At 56.2% G+C, this 27,556-nt stretch overlaps 1 protein-coding gene across 6 annotated transcripts; it reads left to right on the top strand.

Annotated features, from left to right (window-relative positions):
• Nucleotides 1-590: 590 nt before the first annotated feature.
• On the top strand, nt 591-27,556 carry mink1 (misshapen-like kinase 1). 6 transcript variants are annotated; one of them, XM_086177201.1, is made up of 32 exons: nt 591-2,100; nt 8,333-8,398; nt 8,518-8,700; nt 8,781-8,891; nt 8,966-9,056; nt 9,720-9,850; nt 9,934-9,988; nt 11,342-11,420; nt 13,017-13,192; nt 13,271-13,340; nt 13,414-13,624; nt 16,374-16,481; nt 16,906-16,992; nt 18,744-18,917; nt 18,983-19,153; nt 19,651-19,917; nt 20,455-20,534; nt 20,660-20,763; nt 20,849-20,940; nt 21,096-21,119; nt 22,287-22,438; nt 22,550-22,667; nt 22,752-22,868; nt 23,429-23,540; nt 23,633-23,782; nt 24,179-24,322; nt 24,530-24,664; nt 24,753-24,853; nt 24,948-25,097; nt 25,178-25,337; nt 25,413-25,552; nt 26,503-27,556. In XM_086177201.1, exons 1-32 carry the CDS (start codon nt 2,044-2,046, stop codon nt 26,584-26,586), a joined length of 3,900 nt encoding a protein of 1,299 aa, XP_086033327.1. In that variant the 5' UTR covers nt 591-2,043; the 3' UTR covers nt 26,587-27,556. The 6 variants fall into 6 exon arrangements, with proteins under 6 accessions (XP_086033327.1, XP_086033326.1, XP_086033328.1 ...); XM_086177200.1 differs by having other exon boundaries at nt 22,550-22,868; XM_086177202.1 differs by lacking the exon at nt 21,096-21,119.

Genomic DNA, 27,556 nt, shown 5'->3' on the forward strand with positions numbered 1-27,556 from the left:
AGGGGAAACTGAAGCGTGCATTAACACACACACACACACACACACACACTTGATACTTTATCATCAATAAAAGAAATACCAATAAACACTGAAATACACGGGTGTGTCAGGAAAAAAATAACATAACATAATGACAAATATGAAGGAATTGAAAAGATAACATTTGTGTTTTTCATTGGTATTTTATGTGTGTGTGTCTGTTTTATGTTTGAATTTGTGCGTCCATGTTTTTACACACCTGGTTGTGTTTTGTGCTTCTGTGTGTGTTTTCATGTATGCATGCCTATGTTATGTTTGTATTTTGTGCACGTGTGTTTACGTGTGTGTACATCCACTTTCATACACGGGTGTGTTTTATGTTTGTGTGCGCATTTTCAACTAGATGTGTGTGTGAGTGTGTGTGTGTGTGTGTGTGTGTGTGTGTGTGTATTTACGTGTATGTGTGCATCCGTTTTCATGCACGAGTGTGTTTTGTTTGTGTGCGCATTTTCATATAGATGTTTGTGTGTCTGTGTGAATGTGTGAGTGTGTGTGTACATCCGCTTCCATGTACGAGTGTTTTTTTTGTTTGTGTGCGCATTTTCAACAAGATGTGTGTGTGAGTGTCTGTGTATGTGTGTGTGTGTGTGAGGGTGAGTGTGTGAGTTTGTGTGTGTGTGTGTGTGTGTGAGGGTGTGTGTGTGTGTATTTACGTGTACGTGTACATCCGCTGTCATGCACGGGTATGTTCTATGTTTGTGTGCGCATTTTCCTATAGGTGTGTGTGTGTGTGTGTGTGTGTGTGTGTGTGTCCAGAGACCCCCGGATGGATGTTTTGTCCCGCCGGCGCCTCCGTCTCCGCGGCCCCGGAGACCACGCCCCCCGGGTGCGGCAAGCAGCCAATCAGCGCTCGGAACCCGCGGGGCTGCGCCGCGCGAGGCCGGGGGTGGGAGGAGGGGGAGGGGCGGAGGAGTCGGGAAGCAAAACATGGCGAAATAACAAGTTTGGCGGACGGTCGCAGTTTGGATCCGGATCCGGAGCTTCATCCACGGGCGGAGCTCCGTCCAGGTCTCGGCGGCGGGCGGACTCGGGAAGCGAGGCGTTGACTTGACATAAAAAAAAGAACCGGACGCGGGTTCGGAGGTGACACCGTGACTGGCGAGATCCAACCGTGCCACCACCCCCCCCCTCCGCGCCGGAAGGGTGCCAGCGCTCGGCTCGGCTCGGCTCGGTTCGGCTCGGCTCGGGTCGGGTTGTCACCGCGGACGGACGGACGCGAAGGGGAAGCCGCGGTTGGACGGAACCGGGTTCTGAGTTCCGTCCGCCGCGTCAGCCAAGCTAGCCGCCCGCCTCGCACCTGCCCGCCGGGGCAACTTTGACAAGTGCGTCCGCGTCGAGTCGCGTCGCGTCGAGCTTGTTTTATTTGACATTTTCGGTCCGGATCAGGTTCGGCGGCGGCGGTGAGGTCCCGGTGCGGACGGATCCGAACGCATAATAGCAGACGTTGCGTCCGCTGCCTTCCAAAACAACCGTCGCGTGTCGTCGCCTAAAACGTCCCCGGAACTTGTCCGCCCCTCCCCCGGGCAGAGGCCGGTCCCCCCCGCGTCTCACTCCAAGTTTCCCCGCGGCGCCCTCCGGGTCCGGCCGGAATGAGCGCGGCCAGGTGGCCGGCGGCCGCGGAGGTGCACTGCGCGGAGGGGCTGCCGGCGGCGGGAGCGGCGCCCACGGCCGGCTAACGGCGGACGCCTCCGGGGGAGGAAATACAACATTTAGAAGTTGTTTGTGCTTCGAGCGGACGTCGCCCCGGTTTTTTTTTTGTCCTGAAATCAAACCACAATTCTAATCGGAGACTGTAAAGTGCGGGGTGTCGGCCGGAGGTGACGGAGCTAACAGCCGGTCGGCGATGTTTGCTAATCTGGTCGCCGCCGACGAGAAGTAGACCCCCGGCGGCCTCCGAGCGCCGGCGCATTCCGCTCCAAGCGGGCGGTCACCGGGGCCTCCGGCCGCCGCGCCTCGCCGGCCTCCGCGCAACTTGTTAGCTGCCCATCCAAGTTCCGAGCGGCCATGTCTGAGAACGCCCCCACACGGAGCCTGGACGACATCGACCTCGCCGCGCTCAGGGTGAGACCTGCCGCCGACCGAGCTCCGTGGACGGGGGGGGGGGGGGGGGTGAGTGTGTGGGTGGGTGGTTGGGTGTGTTGTGGATGTGCAGCGACGACTGGTGGACCCCCCCCCCCCCCCCAACACACACACACACACACACACACACACACACTCACACACACACACACACAGAGTCGAGGTGGGCTACTGTCCTGGTCTAGCACTGCCCTGCAGATTTGCATAGGAACCAGCTGTACAGACCAGGTCTGAACATACACTCTCTCTCACACACACACACACACTCGGTCTCAGTTAGTTTGTCTGCGGCTGGCAGTCGCACCTCCTACTGACGTGGAGGTAAACAATGACTGGACAAGAACATTGTAAGCAACCCGAAGTGCAGAGTGCAGAGAGTGTTTGAGTGTTAAGGTGACAATAATCCCCAGGAGTGGCGTGGGCAGTGTTATTGTTGGTGCCGGAGCTGTTGAGCAGGACTCGTGTGTTCATCAGAGGGAAAGCTGAGAAGGAGAAAGTGTCTATGTCTAGATGTTGTCTACAGCCGCATGAGGACGACACGCATTAACACAACTCCTTCCACGTGTCACCTTAAGTTTACGTATTAAATGTCACGTCCTGAGTGGACGTATTGTGGCCGATCGTGTCCACACAGAGTATTGTATTCTGTTTTTACAGTCCATATTCCTGCACCCATGAAAGGGTTCCTGTTTATCACGGTCTCTGCAATCAATACTCTGCACGTCCGTGGGAAGGAATTGTTTTGTGTGAGTTACGGCCTGTGCGGTCAATACTCTGCACGTCCATCGTGGAACAGCGAACGTTGCACCGTGGCACAGTACGGTGCACTGATGGGAAAACATGTTGGCACATGAATGCTTGTTCAGATGTAGTTTTGCTGCTGTGAAGTTCCCCGCCGATAAAGGACTATCTTATCTTATCGTAAATCTATACTTTTGAGCCTAAATAAAGCCCCCGGCGTGTCCGGCGAAGCCCGGACTGTGGGATAATCCCGCCTCCCGCTCCACGCCGGGCTGCCTTATCACGCAGGTCGCCGTCACTCAGCGGCCTGAATGGAGCGGTTAATAATTCAACCGTGAGGCTACGCCGCTGCTGTTTTTCTTTGAGATCATGTGAAACATCCTGTAATTGCCCTTATTTTTGTGGCCCTGTTTCATCCGGATTCCTTTTGGCGCCGCTTCGGATGACGGATCCCATTCTTTTATCGGCTATTTATAAAACGCCGCCTGTCAGAATTGGCCGTTGGTATTTTCCCTTATTTGTCAGCGGTCCACCTTGAAGGCCCCGGGCCAAAAGGGATATTTAGCACTTAAAACAAGTGAAACCCGTGCTTCCGTCTGCATCGTGTCCATCTGGACGGTCGTCCTTTGCGGGGCTGTATTTCAGTGGTAAGTGCACCCGAGGTGGCGTCTCACTCACAAACTATCACACCGAGAGGACGTTCTCCGGCTGCCAACAAACAAACACACACACACACACACACACACATGACAAACGACAATTCGGCGGCAGAGTGTGCGCTAGAGGCTCCGTCCCGCTCCCTCCATAGAACCCAACCCATCTGTGGCCAGGAGGTGTGCGAGAAAAAGTTTTTTCTCACGCTTAAAACTTCCTTTGTGAGATTTCTCACACCAGAGTGTGAGGGACATCCGGGGTCACCTGGCCGGGTCCGTTTTGGACGGAGATAGTTCTCCAGAGCTTTTTGAACGGGATTCATTCGTTACCCTCGTCTACTGTCTACCGATCGGAGCCCGTCCCAGCTGGCATGGGGCGAGAGGCGGGGTTCGCCTGGAGCCGCCCGTCACAGGGCCATCGGACGGCGGGAGAAACCCCGGACCCCAAAGGGCCCCTGCGGGAAACCAACCGGGCCCTCGGAACCGCGATGGCACCCGTGATTCATTTCATGTATTCTTTGGCAGAATTAGCTCGGTAAGAGAAACTGCGGCGGGTCCAGCGAGCTGTCAGGACAGCCAATGAATTGCTCGCCCGCATCCGCAGTCGTTGAAAGGCAGAATTCCTGCAGTGGGTTCTGAGCTGGAAGGCATCGCTCGAGTTCAGGCGTCGTAGCGGTCGACGGAGTGGACGTCGGCGTTTCTTCGTCTGTCGACCGATGTTTTCCCGTGGACGGAGAAGACGGCCAGCGAAAGGCCGAAGAACGTATCGGCGCCGAGGTTGGAGATGGGATGGGAGGGAGGTTTCGAAAGGGCTATTTTCAGAGTTTGTTGTCGTGTTGGTGCTCAGCAAACAGGAACCCCCATCTTCAGCTCCCTGACCCAAATTGTATTTCTCTCACCATCTCTTGGAGTAATAGCCCAGGATCCCACCCTCGGTGTGCTCCCGCTCATTCACCAAACATCTCGATCCGAAAAAAACCCCGGCTTTGACAGATTAGCGGCTTTCGCGGGAGATCTGGAGTTTTGTCCCTGTTTCTTTGGTCCGGAGTCACCGGCTAACGGCGCCGCTTAAAGCAAAGCTCCGTCTGAGAAATGTCCAAATCCCACCGTGGTCTTTGAACTGACCCAGTTTTTAAATAGATATATATTCCTTGGAAAGAGATTCTGTGAGAATATGTCAGCCTGTTGAGGGAAATCAAAAGGGCCCGGGCTGAACAAGTCCTGCACGGAGGGGTGCTCAAGTAAAAGTACACGCCGCAGCTCGCGCTCACTTCGGACCGACAGACCTTCAGCCGGCGCTGAGGTGGAACATCACGTCCAGAAGCAGCGCCTGATGTGGCACATTTAGAGAATAAGATTGCCCGGACCGGCATTGCGGAACTCATTCTTCTCATGGTGTCACAGCTGATCTCACACACTTCACTGCCTCCACCTGTCAAAGATAACCTTCTTGTTTCTTATCACTTCATGTCCTCAATTAACGTCGAGACTATTCTCGCTCCCCAGGAATGCATTCTTATAGTATTTATCGTATCTTTGCGTCCCCGTTTAATACATTAGGACTTTATTCTAGCTTATGTGAAGATGATGACGTTTATTGGTCCTGGGGGGAAATGAGGTGTCTGCAGCCAGCAGGAGCCGTCACATATTTTATAAAAGTTAGCATAGCATAAAGTCAACAGAGGGGCCTCAGAATGAAGTTTATAGGAATAAACTGTGCCTTTTGAAATATTTGTTTGGAGAGCGTGCATGGTAGTAACGTGTGAGTATGCGGGAGATGTTGTGGGTGCTTCGGTGCAGCTGGAGATGTTGCGGGTTCCTCGGCGCAGATGAATGTACCGTCTGAAGGCACCGAGCGGGAACCGTTTCCTGGCCGTCTCCTCTTTTGGTCCTAAGATGAGGGTTAAGCGAAGATGATCGTCTCGAAAGTGCATCGGTGAAAATAACGGACAAGAAGATAGGAACATGATGTGAACAACACGGGTGAACTTGTTGGAGGTGGTGGATGGCTGGACGTGGAGCCTCCTGATACCAGAGGTCTCCGTGCGGTGACTCTTCACCTGGATGCTCCCCTCCTAAAATGGAGTAGGTCTCCATCCTCCATCCCAGTCTCCGTACTGGTTGCTATTGAGGCTTTTTTTTTTTTTGCAGCGGCTGTAAATTCTTGTTTCCAACCGGTGTCTCGGTAAAGACTTCCTCTTCTTGCTGCGGGAGACTCGCTCTCGCTTGGCCCTCCGGCCTCGCCAGCCGGCGTATGGCGGCCTTCTCTCGTTCTGATGTATTCTGATGGTCCCGGGGCTCAAAGGGAGGCGCGAGAGCCTTCAGATGCGCATTAGATGCTGTGGTATCTGCCGCTCTGGTTGTGGCCGCTCCTGGAACCCCCTCCCCTTCCATCACTTCACTCCTCTCATCCCACTCTCTGCGCTGGACGTGGGCGGCTCCTCCGCCTCTGCCTCGCCGCTCGCTTCATCATGACGTTGTTCTCCTCCACGCTGTCTTTCCACCGTCGCCCTTCTCTCCTCGACATGTCGGTGCGGATCGTACGCCGGCCCGTCGTCACGCGAGCAGAAGGGCTTTTTACCGGCAGATGTTCCGCAGGTATACGTGCTGTTTTATTTCCCCTCCGAGGACATTTTCCCCCGCGAGCTGACGGCAGAGGCGCCGTCGCCGGGAGGAGATGAAAGCAGATGGGTCACGCTGTACGTTCTGAAGCGGCGGCAGCAGCAGCCTCGCCGCCCACACATCTTCTTAAAGCCATATTGAAATTGCATGAAAGTGGAAGTGCTTGTCGTCACCCCCCCCCCCCCCCCCGTCTCTCAGGGGAGGACGTAGTATAATTAAGTCAGAGCGACCTGATCATTATTAGTGTTGGGTGCATCCAGTCTGGAGGCCACGTCCTCCTGCATCTTCTACCTCTCTGCTAAGGTGGAAGTGCCAGTGTCTCCTCCATGCCCGTGGCCTTCAGCCGGTGTGATAACGCCACAGAGCGCGTTGTATTTATTTACATGAATTTTGGTGGACACATAAAGCATCGTCGCTCTTCTCCACCGGGGTGAATGTATGTGCAACCTGTCGTCTTCTACATGTGTTTGGTCTCCAGTGAAGGGTGAGCCATCAGCAGGGTGAGGAGAGGGCTAGAAGAACCCATCCTGTTCCTCACAAGAGGGTTTCTCATTCAGAAGACACAACATCCACATGGTCATTTCTTTTTCCCCCAGAAAGTTTTGTTTCTCTGTTCCCGTTTTGGTCGCTCGCCGTTGTCTTCTAACGTCTTCTTGCGCCTTGGCCCCGCCTTCCGAGAGGTCCTCGCACCAGATCACAGAGCGTGATGAGATCATGCCGGAGAAGCAGATCACAGAAGGGGAAGCAGAGAAGACACCGCAGAGGCTTAGATCCTCTGTGAAAGCATGAGCACACAACCTTCTTCAAGGCTGAGTCCTTGTTCTTCTTCTCCGGCCAATCATCTGCTTCCATCTAACACCACACCGACTACTGTCCCGTCCTCTTTCCCTCCATCCATAAAGCTCCGCTGTGGTCTTCCTCCAGACCTCCTGGCTGGTCGCTCCAGCCTCAGCATCCTTCCAGACAGATGTTCGCCATCCCTCCTCTGTCCGGGTCCCAACCATCTCAGTGTGACTTTGTCTGCAGACCATCTACCTTGCGCTGTCCCACAGATGGACTCGTCCCTGGTCCTCTCTGTCCTCCATGACCCTGTTGATCCAGCCGTGAAGATCCATTTCCACTCTTCAGCCCCGGCGAACAACAAAGTGTTTTAGCCTCCTGTCTCGTAGTTCTTGAAAACCATTGGGGGGAAAATAAATCTGTAATCAAGCGTAGCTTTATTTATTTCTGTTTGTTTTCTTGAGCTTGTGCCGGCGAGGCCTCCGTGACCCAAACCTGGAGGCCGGTGAAGTTTGTGAAGCAGTTTATTTCCCAAACTGGGTCAGAGTGAGTCCATCAGCCTGGCTGATAAACCTTTATCACCATAATGAAACCATCATCACCTATTCGAAGAAGCTCTGATCAGTTGTGTGGACGTCCGCCGGTGACCTCCGACCCCGAGGTTCTCTCCGCGTGGCCGTTCGGACGTCCGTATGAGGGACGTCGGCGTTCAGGTTCGTCCACGCTCAGGTCGCCGTCCACGTACGTCTGCGGGGTTGTTGAGCGACTCGTCCACCGCAGGGCAGTGCAGAGTTCACCTCTGCGTTCCCAGTTACTCTGAAATGGCAGCAAAGATGGCGGCGGTGGAGGAGCTGGTGATAATGAAGATGCGAACACAGGCCGTAGACGGAGAAGTGGGGCGGGAGGTCGAGCGCTCGTCTTTGGAACCCAACATTTCCGGCCGGATTCCCGGCTCCTCTTAGTGAGTCCGAGTGTTGTTGAGCGAGACACCGAAGCCCGAGCAGCTCCTGGCAGCCTGATGCTCATGGCTCATCCATGATGGCTTCACTGCAGAGAACCAACTTCCCCACGGGGACCAATAAAGGATGATTTAGTATTATTATTATTATTATTATTATTAGTGTGGAGATGAAATGAGCTCTTAGCCCCGACTGCTGGTGATGTTGTGATGCTTCCGACTTCTTTTGCCTGCTAACCAGGTAGCAGATGGTGTGGGTTACTTTTAAAGTATGATCTTCAAAGCTGCAGCCCAGGTTGATTGGACCCAAATGCACCGCCAGAGTAAAGGTTGCAGGAACAGCACACCTGAGAAGAACCCCCGCCCGTCGTGCACAGCGTGCGCTGGACTTGGCTGCGACGTCCTCCTCCGCCGTCCCTGGATGCGTGCCCGCTAATCCGTCTCCCTTGGTCTCCCGCAGGATCCGGCGGGGATCTTCGAGCTGGTGGAGGTCGTAGGCAATGGGACGTACGGGCAGGTGTACAAGGTGAGACCCCACGCTGAGCCGAACGCGGACCCGTGGCACCGCCCCAAGCGTCTCCGGAGGGTTCGGCCCACGTGAATTCTGTGGTGGCTGGAAAACTCAGAGGTTTGTTCTTTAATCAGGGCCGTCACGTCAAGACGGGCCAGCTGGCCGCCATCAAGGTGATGGATGTCACGGAGGAGGAAGAGGAGGAGATCAAGGCTGAAATTAACATGCTGAAGAAGTACAGCCATCACCGCAACATCGCCACGTACTACGGCGCCTTCGTGAAGAAAAGTCCGCCGGGACACGACGACCAGCTCTGGGTCCGTCCGCCGCGTCCGCGACACCACGGCGCCACCGCGGCTCGCCGTCGGCGCTCACCGAGTGTCTGCTGTGTCCGCAGCTGGTGATGGAGTTCTGCGGGGCGGGATCCGTGACCGACCTGGTGAAGAACACCAAGGGAAGCTCTCTGAAGGAGGACTGGATCGCCTACATCTGCAGGGAGATCCTCAGGGTGAGCGCTCGCCGTTCGCACCCGCCCGGCGCCGCCGTCACCCGACACCGCCGTGAACTGTCCGTCTCACGCAGGGCCTGTCCCACCTCCACGCCCACAAAGTCATCCACAGGGACATCAAGGGCCAGAACGTGCTGCTGACGGAGAACGCCGAGGTCAAACTCGGTACGTCGCCCCGTTTTTTTACAGAGCTTCACCACAGCTTGGAGTAGATCCGCCATCCAGTCGTCGTCCGGAACCCCCCGGAGTGGATGGTTTGCTTGAAACCTTGTCAACAGTGAGAAGGAGAGCAGGAAATGACCTCAGATGGAGCGTCATTAGAGAATCACTAGAAAAAGTTAGCATCAATAGAAATTTGAGGCTTTATCATCTGGAGGGAAACAAGTGACATAGAATCCAAACTTTGACAATGTAATTCTGCTTGTTTGTTTAGAAGTTTATAAGGACAGTGTACAAATACATTAAGCACAGAGGCAGAGATGTTTGTACCAGATTATAGCTCATAGCTAATTTCCATCTGTAGTCCTGGACAATACAACTATAAAACTGTATAAAATAGACAATATATATAAAATATACAGATAGGCAATAAAATAACTACAATATTTAAACAGGCAATAAAATATGTATTTTGCAAGTTGAAAGTGCTATTGTTGTGATGTTGTTACTTCGGTCATCTGGGGGCCGTCCGATGTGACCCAGAAGGGTAACTTAGCTTAGCTCGGCTTAGAGAAGATAAGATCCGCTCCGTTCCATGAGTGAAATGCTCATGAACCTGATGTCTCCGTGCGTCGTGATGTTTTGCTAACTGCGCCGCGTCGCCCCCAGTGGACTTCGGGGTGAGCGCCCAGCTGGACCGGACCGTGGGCCGCAGGAACACCTTCATCGGCACCCCTTACTGGATGGCGCCGGAGGTCATCGCCTGCGACGAGAACCCCGACTCCACCTACGACTACAGGGTGACCGAAACGCCTTCACACTTGTGTGTGTGTGTGTGTGTGTGTGAGCTTGAATCTGACCCGTGTTTCCGTGTGTCCTGCAGAGTGACATCTGGTCCTTGGGGATCACCGCCATCGAGATGGCCGAAGGAGCGCCGCGTGAGTGCGATCAGGCCGCCGTCCAGGGGTTTCACGCTTTCCCTCGAAGGCCCGGCGAACGACGGTGTCTTCGGACGGACGGCTGACTCACTGTTGTCGTGAGCTGGCGGGCCTCCCCGCCCCGCCGCGTGCACGTTTCACAAACCCGACCGTTGAATTTAAATGTTTGCAAAACAAAATGATCCGATGAAGAATTGTCTTGCGGATTGCAAATCCAAGGCTCGGCGCCAGATGGCGGCGGTTATAATTAGATCCTGACAGATTCGGCTCTCGGCTGCACGGATGAATCGGCTCATCCGACGCCTCCTGATCGATATCGTCGGCGTTAATAACCCCGACGATGGGTGGAATGTTGACCTCCCAGCAGCCCCTGCCTGGCTCGGAGGTGGATCTTCGCGGAGTCCGGTCAGCGGAATGCCCCGCCAAAATCCCCCGACGATGGTAACGCGTGATAATTGGCGGAGAAGGTAAACAAAAGGGTTCATTCTGCTGCCGGGCCTCATATTGGAGGGAGATTTGTGGATCTCTGTCAGGCTTTGCTTTTCATGCGTGGATTTATCTGAGGTATCTGTTTAGTCAACATGACAGCAGCAAGTGTTCTCCCAGCGCTGTGGTTTAGTGTGCACGTCCCTGAACCAATCACAGATTTTCAACCTGTTGTGTGTGTGTGTGCGTGCGTGTGTGTGTGTGTGTGTGCGCCTGCGCACTTCATGTGACATTCTCTATTCAAGGTGTCGTGTCTCTTTGTTCAGGGCCGTTGAGAAGAACTGCAGGGAAAAGGTTAACAGGCTAAATGTAGTGGGTTTTGTTGATGTGTTCCCCCGGCCCTGAGCACTGCGGCTGAGTCCAGGTATTTATGGGATGGCGGACAAGATCGTTTCAGCGCGGATCTCCTCGGGAGTCGGCGTGTGTTCTGCCGCCTCTTAAAGCTGCACGTCACACGCGTTAGCGGCGGAATCGCGGTCGCCGTTTTCTTCTTCTGGCCTTGGAATCGCAGGAACGAGGACCTCCCGTCTCCTTCCCGCTGTCTGAAAAGGGAGCGTTATAAAAACCTGTTTTTGCGGGTAAGCTACCCAGTCAGGTTGCGCTGCCTACCTACGCCGGGAACACGGTGACTCACAGGCCTCGCTCTCACTCTCGGCCGAGCAGCACGCCTCGGGCGCCGGGCCCAGGGTTGGATAACAGCGGCTTCGCCCGCCTTTCAGCAGACACAGAATAATGACGGCCGCCGGTATTATTCACAAACTGCAGTGTGTACGGATAGGCCATGTTCTGTCTGCTTCAGAGCGCCTCGCCGATGTGCCTTTCCCGGCAGATTTATTAACAACCTCCCCCTCGTCTTTATCTCCGCAGCTCTGTGCGACATGCACCCCATGAGAGCCCTCTTCCTGATCCCCAGGAACCCCCCGCCCAAACTCAAATCCAAGAAATGGTAAGTCACACCTGCCCCTCCCGCCGGCAGACGCCGGGTTTCATTTTCTGTCAGATCTGAGACGGAGCGGTCGGACAGGCCGGCCTCACTGCGCGGACGCTAAATAGATGACCTTTAGATTTAAAAGCGTCTTTGACCCGGCAAGAATAAGAGGCGGGGGAAAAAAATGAGCCGAAATTACAAAAAGGAGGTGGTTGACAGGTGATTTAATGAAAGCTAGTACAAAGAGAGCGAACAGAAGAGGAAGAGGAGGAGGAGGAGGAAGACATTCACACATTAATGTCTGTCGCCAAAGCCCAGCTGTTGTTGAAAAACGCCCACCGAGGTCCCTTTTGGAGATATCTCTTAAAGAGAAACCTCGTCCTTGGACGCCGAACAACAATGGCAGCCGTCCGTCCAGGAAGCTGCGGCTCCTGGACGCTGCAGAGACGGGCTCCGGAACGAGGAAGGTCTGGGATGGAGGTCCGGGTGTTTGTGTAATGATGTCGCTGTGCGGTGAAAATGAAAAGCAAATCGTGTCGAATTGCAATCATGTTAAGAAAGTGCTAGAAGGTCATCGCGGCGGGTCGTCTCCCGAACGCTGCTTCCAGAGCTGGTGTCGTCCAAAGAGCCGGCGTCGGACGAGGGAGCTCAGAATGCTCCGCAGGATGCTTGTTGTCGCCGTGACGGCCGTGGAGAGAAAACCAGGTTACTGCGGCGGCAGAAGTGGGTTAAGTGCAAATCAACACGGCGGCTGGAAGCGGCCCGTCTGCTGAAGGAGCTGCCGGGACCGGAAGGGGAGCGGTCTGGATCTCTGGAAGAGGGCGGGCTCTCGGTGTCCGGCGCGAGCGCCGATAGGCAAAGATCCTGTGCAGATGCTTGAAGACGGCTCCTTCTGTCTGGGCCCGCAGTGACGCCGCGAGGAGGTTCCTCCAGCCTGCGGGAGCCGGGTTACCCAGAGGTTCCTGCTTCCTCACGGCTGCAACGTCTCTCCGTGTGGAGGTCCCACTCCCCTCCAGGTTCTCCGGGTTCCTCCCAAAGTCCAAACACATGCGGGGGGTCATCAGAGACATCCTGCATGGTCGAAACACGTGAATGAGAGGGTGAATGTTGTGTGTCTGTATGATGGGTGAATGTTGTGGTTCTGTCAGTGGCGCTGTGATGGATCCGGGCTTCACTCCGCCTCTGGGCCGATGAGCGCTGGGATGGGCTCCATCCCCGCCGTGACCCTGTGGAGTGAGCGGATGAATGAATGAATGATGTTGTGATGGAGGCGACCCTCGAGTGAGATGCGAGTTGTGTCTGGTGTGCGTGAAGAGGAGCGGCGACAGGTGGTTTCTAGTCCCGGCCGCTGACGAATGCTGGCTACGATCTGTCACTGGGTTCGGAAGGTGAAGGGCGTCGGCGCCGGCGCCGGCTGGTGCCAGAGCAGAATGTGAGCGTGAAACCTGCCGCTTTCACTTTGAGTCTGAGTCACAAAGAGCATTTCTGGGGAGCGACGTGCACGATTTCTCTGCGGGAAATGAAATGAGGAGCTTCTCCTGAATCCTCAACCTGTGTCGGATCTGGATTTGGGACTCTGCTGTGGCTCACGGGTCTCTTCCCCTTCCTCTCCAGGTCCAAGAAGTTCATCGACTTCATCGAGGGCTGTCTGGTAAAGACGTACCCCAGCAGGCCGTCCACAGAGCAGCTGCTGAAGCACTCCTTCATCCGGGACCAGCCCACCGAGCGCCAGGTCCGGATCCAGCTCAAAGACCACATTGACCGCACCCGCAAGAAGAGGGGGGAGAAAGGTAACGCCGCCGCATCTTCTCAGACAGAAGCTCCAGCCACGGAGCGGCGTTTTGACTCGTCTCTCCTGACTTCGACAGAGGAGACGGAGTACGAGTACAGCGGCAGCGACGAGGAGGACGAAAACCGCGGGGACGACCGGGAGTCCAGGTAATGGCGGCCCCGAAGCGCGTCCACAGTTTTGGCGCGTCCCGGATCCGCCCTGACGTTTCCCGTCCGTCAGCTCCATCCTCAACGTGCCCGGCGAGTCCACGCTGAGGCGGGACTTCCAGCGCCTGCAGCAGGAGAACAAGGAGCGCTCGGAGGCCCACAAGAGGCAGCAGGCCCAGCTGGCCGCCCAGCGCCGGGACCCCGAGGAGCACAAGAGGCAGCTGCTGCACGACCGCCAGAAACGCATCGAGGAGCAAAAGGAGCAGCGCCGCCGACTGGAAGAGGTAACCCGGGACAACCGAGGCATCGCTTTTAGAGGTCGTGGGGCGTCACGTGAGGGGGAACATCTCATTAGCATCACACAGAATTCACGTGCACCATCCACATGAAGGAGACGCCCAGGAACAAGGTGGAAGTGTATCTCCATGGGAGGAAGGATCGACTGATCCACCCTCAAACCTGCCTTCTGGGAGGTCATACTTTGTAAATGTTCAAAAGCTGAGATCCAGCAGAGCTCCTTCTCTCAGAGCCTGGTTTTCTGCCCGCTCCTGGAATGGAGCTGAAGTGCTGTCAGTTTCCGTTCCCGACCACACAAGATGGGATTCGAGATGTAACTTCAGACCACGAGGTGGAATCTGAAGTATCTCAAAGTCCTTTGGTTGCAATGCACAGCACCTGTGGTGGCTCATGATGGAGCGAGATGGTTACAAGGAGCAACAGGTGGCCGGCGGTTAGGAGAAACCCTCACGACTGCCTGAAGGTCCTGGTGAGGCTCCACGTCTCCGCTTTAACCTGAGGTCCACTGACCTTCAGCACAGATCAGTGTCTGCAGGAGCCGGATGAAGACCTACTGGTTATTATAAAACCATTACGGGGTTTTAATTATTCAGGGGCAACACCCTTACATATATACATATGTGTGTGTGTGTGTGTGTGTGTGTGTGTGTGTGTGTGTGTGTGTGTGTGTGTGTACTCTTATATATACACACACGTCTACATGGTTGCCCGGATCGGGCCTCCTGGTGGCCACGGCTTCCATTTTGTTGCCAGTCACGATCACATCTGGTGTTTCTGGCCACCTCCTGAGCCCTGCGTGGCAGCACTGAAAGGAGGAAGTCTATCAGGTTTCCATGGTGACACCATTAGCCGTGTCATACGGCGCCAGCTATTAATCGCTAGACCTCCTTTTTTAATAAATGGAGAAATTCCCCGTGTTGCTGCAGGTTTGCGGATCCACATCATGACAGCCGCAAAGGGCAAATGATGTTTGCAGGATTTTCAAACCCGGCCCAGATGTCACGGCATCTCTGCCTCCGGCAGGATGTGCTGAGGGTCTCCAACGCTCCTCAAAGTCCTCAGAGACCTGAAGGAGCGTCAACCACCTTTGACTTAGAGTTTGCAAACCCAGAATCATTTTGATTTACTTCTTGAAGGAGGCCCAGAAGCCAGTCGTTGTGAGGGTTCTGTGTGGAGGCTCTCCTTCTCCGGAGCTTCTCTCTGGACCGCGTCATTGGCTCTTCTTCCCGCCACAGGATGCGGGAGGTAGCTCTGAGCCTTAGCGGTCCAGGATGACGCGCCACATCAGACCACAAACCAACACAGAAAACATTTACTCACCGTCGAGACAGACTGTAGTGCCGTCGCCATGGTGACAGCGGAGTGGCGGTTCATGAAGAGGAAGCTCTGCTTGGAGAAGTGCTTTCACCTCAAACACTGTTTGAAAGCTGCATTCATTTTACAGTCGCCGACCTCACCGGGGTGTTTCTAGCCCGGCGTGGACCGGTGGGGCCGGGCCGACACCTCCTCGCAGCCGGGAGGCCCCCGGGTTCCTCCCGCAGTCCAAAAGCATGATGAGCGTTCATTGGAGACCCCCAAAGTCCCGGTTGGTGGATGAGCGTGTGAATGATTGCATGTGTGTGTGTGTGTGTGTGTGTGTGTGTGTGTGAGGCCCTCCGATGGATCCAGGGTGAGTGACACCCGGGATGCTCCCCTTCCCCGTCGCCTGAAGGTCGGCGGTTCCGTTCCCACCGCTCGCCAAAGTGCCCTCGGGCAGAGACGGCGGCCCGCCAGCCGCCCCTGATGGCCCGCTGGCCGGCTTGCAGGGCAAACGGACGTGAGGCGGGAGGAAGGGGAAAGGCTCGTTGACCGGCAGCCGGTTTATTGTCCACTAAACCGCTACGACGAGTCCCATTACGCTTTTGAGGGGGTATTTTACATTACATTACATTACATTGCATTTGGCAGACGCTTTTATCCAAAGCGACTTACAATAGAGGACATAGGGACTGCAAATACACTTGCAAATACTCGTTTTTCTAACTCGTTTTGAATTTTACCAAGAATTTTTTGTAAGAAGATTTGTCGCCAACCTTTAAACCGCTCAATTTAAGAGAATCTTGTTTATTCTGCGCTTTATTCCAAACGTTTTTCATGTGTCATCAAAATACAAGGTCCTGACCCATTGGGCTGTCCCTCTGGACAAACGCCCTGCTCGCCGTACGCCAGTATCCAAGCCCTTCTCGGAGCAGTTACTCATTCGGCCTCTTTTGGAAGAGGTGACGATGGAGGGAAGGGTGTCTTTGTGAGGCAGCGGAGGATCTGCCGCTGGCGTTCTCCTGGCAGCGGAGGATGGAAACACAAACACACCCTCACATCCTGCTGCCGGGGTTCTGAAAACCAGGCTAAAATTAGCATTTTGACGGAAACGGCGCTGGCGGCGCAGGAAGATGTGGAAAAATGCGAACGCGAGACGTAAACCAGACGATCAGACCTGCACTCCCCTCCTTTAACCCCCACCCCTCCGAAAGTCGGGTCCCCGCCGGGGAGTCGTCCCCCGCCCCGTCTTTGGGGTTCGAATGTGGCCGACCAGCCGCGGAGCCGCGGGAGATCGTCGCTCCGGGGTCGGCCTTCGGTCCGAGCACCCGAACGTCTCTCCTGCTCTCGGCAGCGGAACCGGCGTGACGTTCCTCCTCGGGCCTCCCGTGAAGCGCAGCCCTTCTCCTGATCCCTCCTCTGCTGTGCCTTCTCTCCCAGCAACAGAGAAAGGAGAGGGAGATGGTGAGGCAGCAGGAAAAGGGTCCCCATCGGAGACTCGACGACATGAGACGGGAGGAGGATCGGAGGCTGGCCGAGAGGGAGCAGGTAACCAACCGCGGCGAGGCTGTGGGCCGCCGTCGGCCAATGGCTGCGAAGCGTGGGCGTGTCTGGACTGCAGCGCCGCTGGTGAAATTCCACGAGTGGGTTGCCATAGCAGCAAGGGTCTAAATTAGTGTATTTATTCAGAGATGAGTTTTCTGTGGGTGCTCCGTTTCCTGTCTGTCCTCTGCAACCCAAATCACCTCGGAGTGACAAACCATCTTGATACTAACGCCGCGTCTTCCTCCGCCGCGTTCTCTAGACCCCGTGGGATTTCACCACTAACCGTGTTTTCTCTGATGTCCTGTCACCATGACTGATTGTTTCACGTAATGGTTTTCTGCTTCTGCCCTCTCCATCCCCCCCTTTCTTCTGTGCACCTTCACTCCGCCGCCGCCATCGCTCCTCCTGCCTCCTCACGCGTCCTCAGGAGTTTATCAGGCATAAGTTAGAAGAAGAGCAGCGGCAGTTAGAAATCCTCCAGCAGCAGCTGCTTCAGGAGCAGGCGCTGCTCATGGTAACGTCCCCCGCTTTGGGTTCACGCTCCGTAGCTTTTGACGGCAGAGGTTCGTCCGTCAGCACTGAGGTCTACGGCCGACGCTGTAAAGAGAATCAGCCCCTGGATTTGCGGCGCTTTTATTCCCCAGATATCCAATAAATCCTTCCCGTGTCGTCCCGAGCTCCTTCCTCCGGCGCCGGCAGGAAGAGCCGCCGCCTCCTGACACGGCTCTTTTCTTATTTAGATTTTCACACGTGGGAGCGGCTGCTATTTGGACGGAGAGGCGGCTCTTTGTTCCCGTTCCAGCTCTCACACCTGGGTTCCCCCGGGGGCCCTGGAGGTTTTGTCGCGGGAGCCGAGCCGAGCGGCGCCGGGACGGTAGCCGTCAGAGCGGAGCTGTGATCGCTGCGCCGGCGGAGCCGCTTCAGACGGCGCGGCCGAACAAAACGGGCTAAAACAAACAGCCGCCGGATGGATCCGCGGGGCGGTCAAGGTTTACACAACGCGCCCGGCTCCGCGTGAAGGCAGACGTGATGGTTCGCAAACGCAGAACTAATATTTGAAAAGGGTTAAAATACTACAACAGATGAAGCCAGGATGCAGTGCTCAGCTGCAGCAGAAGGATGAAGTGCGACGCGCAGCTGCCTTTTTTAAAAGTCCACCAGGATGTAGAGAGGCGGTGTGGATGTGCAGAATGTTCCAGGGCTGAGGACAGCAGGGGACCCCCAGTGCTGAGGACAGCAGGGGTCCCCCAGGGTGGAGGACAGTAGGGGTCCCCCAGTGCTGAGGACAGCAGGGGTCCCCCAGTGCTGAGGACAGCAGGGGTCCCCCAGGGCCGTGACGCCGTGACGCTCTGCCCTTCGAGGGCAAAGTGGAGCCCAAAGTCAGTAACATGGAGGGTAGAACTCCTGCTCCGGCTCTAACAGGTCGGCGGCGTCGGATCAGCCACGGCTGACGGAGATGTTCTCAGGGCTTGGTGAAGGTGAGCAGAGAATCTGCTGAGAAGCTGTCGCAAATGTCAGCATGGTGGGCTTAGTCCTCCTCCCGCCGCTGGTTATTGGGACAATTTTGGATATCGGAGAAACGTGTCTAAGCTTAAATAAAACCGTCTCCCAGAATTCAAATGCCACATTTCTCTGAAGCATCCGGGCCAAGATCACATCAGAAGGTCACGTTGCTCAGGGATCCCCTGCGTGGAGAACCTGCTCAGAGCTCCTCGTCCATGCAGTATCTAGCCAAGGATCCCGCGCTGTCCTGCTAGATGGACCTGTTTGCTCCAGTGTATTATCTCCTGAACCCCCTGCAGATGAATGACATGCAGAGCAGAAGCATCATGTGCGTCAGTGTTCTTCTAATGTAATGTGATCATAGAATTCACTGGAAGTCCCAATGGGGTAGCTGAAGATCGACACGTGTGTGTGTGTGTGTGTGTGTGTGTGTGTCAGCAAGAGGCAGTTCTATAACCCTTATAACTTTATGTAGCTTTCTGGAGGGAACACAGCGACGCTCAAACCAGGGAGAGACCGGTGGAGTTAGAAGGTGTGAACGTAGCAGTCCGTCCACCCAGAAGAACGTCCAGACCCCCTCGCGGGCTGCTGCCGTAAGCAGGCCTGTAAGCGGGTCCTGCTCCCGAAACGTGCGGAGATGAAGTCAGTGCTGAAGGACGAACGGAAACCTCTGCGGTTAAAAGCGGCGCTTTGCCGCTTGCGGTGCCAGCGTCGGTCCACCCCTGCCCCCCTCGGTTGACCGCGGGCTGTTTGGTCGCGCAGGAGTATAAACGCAAGCAGCTGGAGGAGCAGCGGCAGTCGGAGCGTCTGCAGAGGCAGCTCCAGCAGGAGCACGCCTACCTGGTGTCCCTGCAGCAGCAGCAGGAGAAGAAGCCCCAGCTCTACCACTACAACAAGAACTTGGACCCCAGCAACAAGCCCACGTGGGCCCGCGAGGTAGGCGTGTCCGAATGTCCCCGCGTCCGCAGATCCTCCTCTGACGCCGCGCTTCCTCCCCCCAGGTGGAGGAGCGCAGCAAGCTCAACAGGCAGGGCTCGCCCAAAATCTGCACCACCGTCTCGGACACCGCCATCCAGTCCCGCTCGGACTCGGTCGCCCAGTCGGGCGCGGTCCAGTCGGCGCAGACCCCGCCCATGCAGAGGCCCGTGGAGCCGCAGGGGGGGCAGGGCAAGGTGGGTGCACGTCGGGGGTCCACGGGGACGCCTCAACTCGATGGGAGATCTCGCCCTCGCCGTAAGACCAGTAGGTAAACGTCCGGGAGCCTCCTCCTCGAAGCGTCTGACGCCGGGCCGCTCCAGAAGGCCAAACGGTCGTCACGGAGACGATTTGCCCTGACGGATGGACAGGCTCCGCCCCCGGGAGGGGGCGGATGATTGAACGTGGAGAAGGAGGAGGAGGAGGCCATCTTTCTTCTGCTCGTCTTCCGGGGGAGATGCTAAACCTGCAGATCTCCCAGACGGTTGGCGTTTCCCTCTGAAGGAAGGCGTTCCTCCGGACGTCCCAGAACCTCCCGTCCCGACTCCTCAGCTGCTTCGCCCGCCTCTCTTTGCCGCCTGGTTTACGCCTTTTTTATCCCTCTCTTCTCTCCTCTCCCTCCTCCCTGGCTTCTTTCTCCTCTCTGGGTTTGGCTCCACCTGCTCTCCTCCCCGATCTGCTCCCGCCGCCACAGTTCCAGATGGCTCACCTGGTCCCGCTGAAGCCTTACGCGGCGCCCGTCCCTCGCTCGCAGTCTCTGTGTGACCAACCCACTAAGACCATGTCCGCCTTCCCCACCCAGGACCCCTCCCTTAACCCAGCCCCCCGCCCCACCCACTCCAGGGAGCTGGTGCGCCAGAACTCAGACCCCACCTCTGAGAACCCGGCGCCGCAGGTGCACCAGGCCAGGGAGGAGCGCGGGCCCTGGATCCGCCTGCCGGACGTGGAGCTGCCCCCCAAGGTAGCGCCCCGTGTCGGACGCCTCGCGCTCCAGACTCCCCTCGCGTCGACGCGCACTTCCGCGCCGTTTTGACTCGGCCGCGTGTTCCAGCACAGATAGATCGTCTGTAAGGTCCCGTGAAACCAACATCTGCGATCGGTCCGGACTTGAAAGTGCGGGAAGATGTTGAAATAAAAACAACGTTTTGGATCCGTCCGATCAACGTTTCCGCTTGTTTTGCCGGGACGTTGAAGCCGAACCACAGCTCCGCCCTGGAGCTGCTCGCATGGCTTCTGTGCTCCAACACTCCTTTAGATGGTCCACCGCTCACGGCTCGGCAAAAACCTGCGGGGACTTTGACCACAGTCGTGTCTGATATCCAAAGCGGTCCTAGATGGCCTCCTGGATCCGGTCCCATCAAACCCTCCCCTCCGTTCCGCTCACCCCTCCTGCTTTGGGAGGACACGCGTGTTCACGGTTATAATGCACGGCTGCGACGTTCAGCCCGTTGCGGCGCCTTCTGATCTCCTGTGAATGTGACCGGCTCTCCGTCCTCAGATCCCCCAGAGGACGGCGTCCATCGCCACCGCTCTGAACACCAACCTCACCTCTGGCATCAGGCATCCAGTGAGAGCCAGGTAGGAGTCAGACGCCACCTCTGCACCCTTCTGTCCTGTGATTGGTGTGTCTTTGACTTGGGTTCTGGAGACATCTGGGGATAACTTGTGTGTGTGTGTGTGTGTGTGTGTGTGCGCCGTGGCAGTAATCCAGACCTCAGCCGCAACGATCGATGGGAGAGAGGAGACAGTATAAGCATCATATCCAATCTCCCCCAGACGGGCTCCCTGGAGAGGCACCGCATCCTCAGTGAGTCCCGGCTCCCGCTGGACCTTCTCTGAAGGCCATCTCTGCTCTGAGTCTGATCTCACAGGTTCTGACCCGCTCCTTTCAGGCTCCTCCAAAATGGATTCTCCCGTCCTCTCCCAAGACAGTCGCCACAAGCCCGGGGAGTCGCGCACCTCGTCCCGCCCGGGCCGTCCAGCTGTAAGTGGATTGTTGGCCGCCGCCGTGACGGCGCTTCGCGTCGCAGACACGGACATAAAGCGGTTCACGGGCGCTCAGATCTTTCCCCATGAATGGCGCCGTGTTGACGTTTGGTTGCTTCTCCTTCTCTCAAATGCACATTCCCCCCGGCGTAGAGTTACAAGAGGGCTATAGGAGAGGTCAGTACGCCTGCGTATGTGTCTGCACCCGCCGGCTGCCGGACGCATCCACGCCGCGTTGCATGCTTGTGCTTCCCATTCGCCATGAGACGCCATCTTCTTTGTGTCGCATTGGTTTGGATGTGTCGCCGCCCCTTCCCTCAGAAGCATTCATCTCATGCGGGTTCTTCACAAAGGCCGGTGAAGATAACCGTGGCTGCGAGGAGGTCTTCATGTGCCCCCCCGCGCCTGCGGATCTGCAGGGGGCGTCACCACCAGAAGGCGCTCTGGAACGGAAGGCTTTGGTTGTGATGATTGGTGTGTGCGTCCGCGGCCGCCGGAGGAGCCACGGAGCTGCCGACGCCCCGTAAAGAAAGCCAGAGGACGGGTGGAGCTTGAGGAGTCTGTCAGACGCCAGGACGTGCCGACGGCTCCCGGAGGCCCTCCTGGCAGCGCTCGCATCGTCCAGCTGGAAAGTTTACCTCCTAAGAAGAATTAGAAGAAGAATGGGGGAGAAGCTTCTGAAGCCCGAGTCTATCCGTGTCCTTCTGCACTGGCAGCAGGTGAACCTGAATAACCCACAGGAAATACCTTCTGCAGAAGAACAGCCGCCGAGATGGAAGGGCCCGATTCTGCTGGTGCGGACCAGATGTTTCTGCTCAGGGATGGTCAGGGAGCTCAGAGCTCAGGGTGTTGGCTGGAGAAGGCAGGGGGTTGATGCTAGCTGCCCGGGACAAGTGTGTCTTTGAGAGCTCCCGTGTTTCACCGGAACAAGCGGCGTGGAGATGAAGATGAGGTCAATGTCATCTTCTCCGTCTCCAGGCAGCACCTGTGAACCATCTCACCATCTGCCTCTCCTGCAGGCCATAATAGATACGCTCTTCTTCTGAAAGGTCTCAGCCCCTGTGGAGACAAATTCTGCCTCGCCAACACAAACGCATGGATATCTCACACCTTTGAGAACCATGATCACCTTCTCAGGTGACCTTGAACCCTGATCAGATGAGTGAGTGAATGTTTCCACCAAATGGAAGCCGCGTCAGTCAGTTTGTGCTTCGTTTCTGTCGACTGGTTTGTTTCCAAGCCTGGCCTGCACCCCCACCTGCAGCCATCTTGTATCCTGCCATAACTCGACCTGCATGAACGCCTCCCCCGCAGTAAAGTGTGTGTGTGTGTGTGTGTGTGCAGGACCACGGCCTCTTTGCCAAGGAGCGTGCCGAGGAGCAGCCGAGGCCTCCGGTCAAGGCCAACGACTACTCGTCCTCGTCAGAGAGCAGTGAGAGCAGCGAGGAGAGCGAAAGTGGCGAGGGAGCGGAGGAGGAGGAGAGCCCCACTGACCGGTAACACACACACACACACACACACACACACACACACAAGTAGTTTCCCAAACGTCATTGGTGTGTGTTGGCCCGGCCCGGCTGAGCCAGGCTCCGTCCGCTCCCCTGCAGACACAGGGATGCAGACACAGATTCGGTCAACACCATGGTGGTCCACGAGGACGAGGGCGAGGCGGGCGAGGCGGAGCAGGCCGGAGGGTACGGAGACCAGACCATGCTGGTGCAGAGGGTGAGTCTGCTGTGTGTGTGTTACTGTGGACGGTCCACGCCGGAGATGCGTCCCGTGGTCCTACCCGTGTCCTGTCCTCTCCAGACCCCGGAGAAGCGCAGCCACAACGGGTACACCAACCTCCCTGACGTGGTGCAGCCGTCTCACTCCCCCACCGACTCGGCGTCCCACTCGTCCCCCGGGAAGGACTCGGTCTATGACGTGAGGACGCCGCCGCTCGAAGCGCTCGGTGCTCGCGCCTCCAACACACTTCAGTAGGACCCATCAAATAGAATTTGTTGCGTTTGCGCCGGATGTCTGTTTGACGGCGTCAGGAACACGCTTCTGGGAGATCTTCCCGTCACTTCTAACCAGCGTGAATAGATGTGAGAATGAGCTGCCGTGGTGCAGAGGTTTGCTCCTCCACCTCCACCAGAAGGTCCCTGGTTAGTCTCTCTGCGTGGAGTCTCTACGTGGGGTTCCTCATGGAGGAGCTTCACTGGAGACCCTCTGGACGTGTGAATGGTCGGATGACGGCTCCAGGATGAAGCCCTCCTCTGATGAAGCCCTCCTCTGATGAAGCCCTCTGATGAAGCCCTCGTCTGATGAAGCCCTCTGATGAAGCCCTCTGATGAAGCCCTCTGATGAAGCCCTCCCCGAGCGCAGGATGAGCCGTAGATGATGAAGGACCCAGTGAATGTTTAGCTGTGCGGAAAGTATTTCCTGGACGTTGGAGGACGGTGGGATTCACCAGCCTTCTCTCTCCCTCTTTGCCCCTCCAGTATCAGTCCAGAGGTCTGGTGAAGGCTTCTGGGAAATCATCCTTCACCACCTTTGTGGACCTCGGCATGTACCAGTCTCCAGGAGGTACAGGAGACAACATCTCCGTCAGCGGTGAGTGGGAGCCTCTCCGCCGCCGCCCCTCCTCACCCTCTCCTTTGCCGCCGCGTGTCAGAAGGTCGTTAGATTCAGCTTTCCGTCTGCAGGCTCCAGGTTTGAGCAGCTGAAGATGGAGGTGAGGAAAGGCTCCATGGTGAACGTGAACCCCACCAACACGCGGCCGCCCAACGACACGCCCGAGATCCGCAAGTACAAGAAGAGGTTCAACTCGGAGATCCTGTGCGCCGCTCTCTGGGGTGAGCTGTGAGCTGCCGGGGTCCGTGAGATGGTCTGTGGAGAAACCTGACCTTCTGAGAGCACCGGAAGGTGTCTCTGAGCACCACCGTGAGCAGACCTGAAGACCTGGGACGCAGACATTAGACCTGCCCGCGAAGGCTCCGGCGTGATATTTTACGGTTCCTCTAGTGAGACCGTGGCTCCTGAGGTCCTCTGGAGGCCCTGGTGACCTGCTGCACCACGGGAGGTGTAAATGATCATAAAACACATAAAAAGACAATAAAGAGCAGACAGGAACGAAGAACACCAGGACAGCATGGCTATTTTTAGCTCTGGCTGGAGGACAGCTGGTCACTGTGTGTGTGTGTGTGTGTCCGTGTGTGTGTGTGTGTGTGTGTGTGTGTGTGTGTGTCCAGGTGTGAACCTGCTGGTGGGCACAGAGAACGGGCTGAAGCTTCTGGACCGCAGCGGCCAGGGCAAAGTGTATCCCCTCATCAACTCCCGCAGGTTCCAGCAGATGGACGTCCTGGAGGGTCTCAACCTGCTCATCACCATCTCTGGTGTGTACTGCTTCTCCTGAGGGCTGAAGGTGCATGATTGTCCAGGGGAGAGGCTCCGAGTTCCCCCGGTATCTGCGTGGGGTTCCTCGGAGCTCCTCCCACAGCCCAAGAATGTGCGGGAGGTTCACCGGAGAAACTCGGTCGCATTCGCGCGACCTTGGTTCCCTGGACTCTGAGAGGAGCCTCCTCCTGTAATCCCGTCCTCAGGCAAGAAGAACAAGGTTCGCGTGTACTACCTGGCCTGGCTGAGAAACAAGATCCTCCACAACGACCCCGAGGTGGAGAAGAAGCAAGGCTGGACCACGGTGGGTGAGATGGAGGGCTGCGTGCACTACAAAGTGGGTGAGTGACGTCCTCCCGACGGGCGCTCGTGGACGCACCTGAATTATTGAGCGCCGGTGTCTGATGCCCCGGCGGCTCTTCTGCCCAGTGAAATACGAGAGGATAAAGTTCCTGGTGATCGCGCTGAAGAACGCGGTGGAGGTGTACGCCTGGGCGCCCAAGCCTTATCACAAATTCATGGCTTTCAAGGTGAGCGTCGGTTTTCCCGTCCGTCACGGAAGATCGGCCTGCGGGCCGGCGGGGGGGTGAAGGTGAAGCTGATCCTTCTCCTCCTCCGGAGCAGTCTTTCGCAGACCTGCCGCACAGGCCCCTCCTGGTGGACCTGACCGTGGAGGAGGGTCAGAGGTTGAAGGTCATCTACGGCTCCTGCGCCGGGTTCCACGCCATCGACGTGGACTCGGGAAACAACTACGACATTTACATCCCGGTTCACGTGAGCGTCCTCCGCCCCCGGACGCGTGCTCTCCTCGGGGGAACGCCCGGACCTCAACCTTCTGCTGCGCTCCCCGACAGATCCAGAGCCACGTGACTCCGCACGCCATCGTGTTCCTGCCCAGCTCGGACGGGATGGAGATGCTGCTGTGCTACGAGGACGAGGGCGTGTACGTCAACACCTACGGGCGCATCATCAAGGACGTGGTCCTGCAGTGGGGGGAGATGCCCACGTCCGTCGGTGAGGCTCCGCCGGAAGGTGTGGAGAGGAGAAACGGCAAACCGCCTCGCGCTGATGCGCCTCTTTGCTCCGCAGCTCACATCTGCTCCAACCAAATCATGGGCTGGGGGGAGAAGGCCATCGAGATCCGCTCGGTGGAGACCGGACACCTGGACGGCGTCTTCATGCACAAGAGAGCTCAGAGGCTGAAGTTCCTGTGCGAGAGGAACGACAAGGTGAGGCGCGACCGCCCTCCGCTAGTACAGCCGGACCTCCCTGAGGGAGACGGATTAACTCTGATGGCGAGGAGGTCGAACATCTCCGTTCAGCTCCAAACACCTGGTGAAACCTGGTTGTCGGTGTCGTGCAACCTTCTTACGACCGCAACGTTATTTCACAAGCGGTCATTGTACAAGTCCCGGCACGTGGGCGGGGCCGGCGGCGCCGCTGGGAGGTGCGGCCGAAGGCCTCGGAGAAAGGTAGAACATCGACAAGCCAAGCTAACTGGCAAACAGATGGATTTCTCCGGAAACCGGCATGTTCCTTTTAACAAAGCTTGTTCTGACCTGCCTTCCGACGCAGCTCCTCGTGTCCGCAGATTTAAAATATCACTTTTTCACACGGAGAAGAATCCAAATATGAGATGAGATGAGAACAACTTTATTTATCCCGAAGGAAATTGTTGGATATTGCACCTTACCTTGCCACACGGGTTCCCTGAAAGTACAAAGGTCCTTCTCTTTCAAAGTATGAATTTAAAGTCAGCGGTGCCAATTTCTCCAGATGTCCTGGACATACAGAGGAGTCCAGAAGATTAGTCTCGCAATCCCATGTGTCATGAAGTTAACAATATAATAATAGTAAGCAAGTGCAGATTAACAACTCATGCTTATTTTTGTATACTCTCTGTATATCTTGTTCATTGGTGCATTTTCATTTTTATCTGGTATCCTTGAAGGGCATAGATGCTAACATCTAGCCAGTGCTAACCTCAGCTAGCGATGCTAACGTCTCGTCGGCAGCAGCGGTTGCTCCGGGTGGCTAAGAAAGACCGATTAGCTACTGAGGTTTTTTCTGCAGGGGTTAATGAGGCTTTTTTCGTTCCAGCTGTAGAATTACAATGTTTCGAGACGTCTGCTGGTGGCTGCTAGCGGTGGCTAACGCTGGCTCCGCTGTGTGTCCTCAGGTGTTCTTTGCGTCGGTGCGCTCCGGAGGCAGCAGCCAGGTCTACTTCATGACCCTCAACAGGAACTGCATCATGAACTGGTGAAGGAGCGGCAGGTTTGCAGACGGAACGTGCACCCCCATAACGCCTCGCCACGCGCATGCACACAAACCCCCGCGCCTCTCTGTCTGTCCACGGCTCACCCTCAGTCACACACACACACACACACACACACACACACACATTGGGGCATTCGCACACAAGCCACACACCCATCGCAGACGACACTCCCAGAGGTCTCTCTGATGTCGCTCCCACTGGAAGCCATGCCGTCACCCAGAGGCCTCAGATGTTAATACCATCGATTCCTCTCCCTGTATATATATCTTACCGTCTGGATTTGCGTTTCTTGGTGGAACCGTGCTCAGTCGTAACTATTTAGTTTCTAATCGTGAAGTACGTTGACGTTCCCCGGTGGCGCCGCGGGACTTTATTTTTGGGGTGTGTGTGGGTGGGCGGAGTAATTCCCAGTGCCGTGTGTCCAAAGTGAAGCTGTAAATAAGAAGCACCTTACCCGTCGAGCGGAGATGTTTGCACGCCTCCGGAGGAGCCGTGTCTCCACGGATCTCCCAGGGGAAGGAGCGGCGCTCCGCTCAGGCCCGACAAATAAAGTATTAGGAAAGGAGCCGGGGGTCGGCTCGACCCCGCCGCTCCAAATATCTTAGTAGTCTAAAGTAGACGGTGTCCAGAGGTCTTGTTGTCGATCACTCCCCCCTTTACCGATCAAAAGAAGCGATGAAACCATGAAATGGTAGATCAATTGATTGCGGCGGCGCTGATCGCTATCAGTCCTGCCGAGTGTCCTGCTTCGCTCTGGTTTTAGCTGAAACTTATTTGACTCATCGGCCTTGTATTTTTATTTTATTTTTCATAGATTTACAGAAGAAGAAGATGTGATATTTCTATGTAGTGGTTCTGTATTGGTATTAGCCTACTGGTATTCATTTTACTGTAAATGATATTGCCATTATATTGCAATATATGCTATTTTTGTGGGGTCTTTGTTTGAAGAGGA

The sequence above is a fragment of the Fistularia commersonii genome, chromosome 29, assembly GCF_037954325.1.
Source record: "Fistularia commersonii isolate RoL2024-O1a breed Wild chromosome 29, RoL_Fcom_v1.0, whole genome shotgun sequence".
NCBI lineage: Eukaryota > Metazoa > Chordata > Actinopteri > Syngnathiformes > Fistulariidae > Fistularia > Fistularia commersonii.

Coding starts and splice junctions, on each gene's coding strand:
- mink1 (XM_086177200.1), top strand. CDS start 2,044: ATGTCTGAGAACGCCCCCACACGGAGCCTGGACGACATCGACCTCGCC. Junction 22,869..23,428: donor GGAAGGACTCGGTCTATGAC/GTGAGGACGCCG, acceptor TTGCCCCTCCAG/TATCAGTCCAGAGGTCTGGT. Junction 23,541..23,632: donor AGACAACATCTCCGTCAGCG/GTGAGTGGGAGC, acceptor TTCCGTCTGCAG/GCTCCAGGTTTGAGCAGCTG.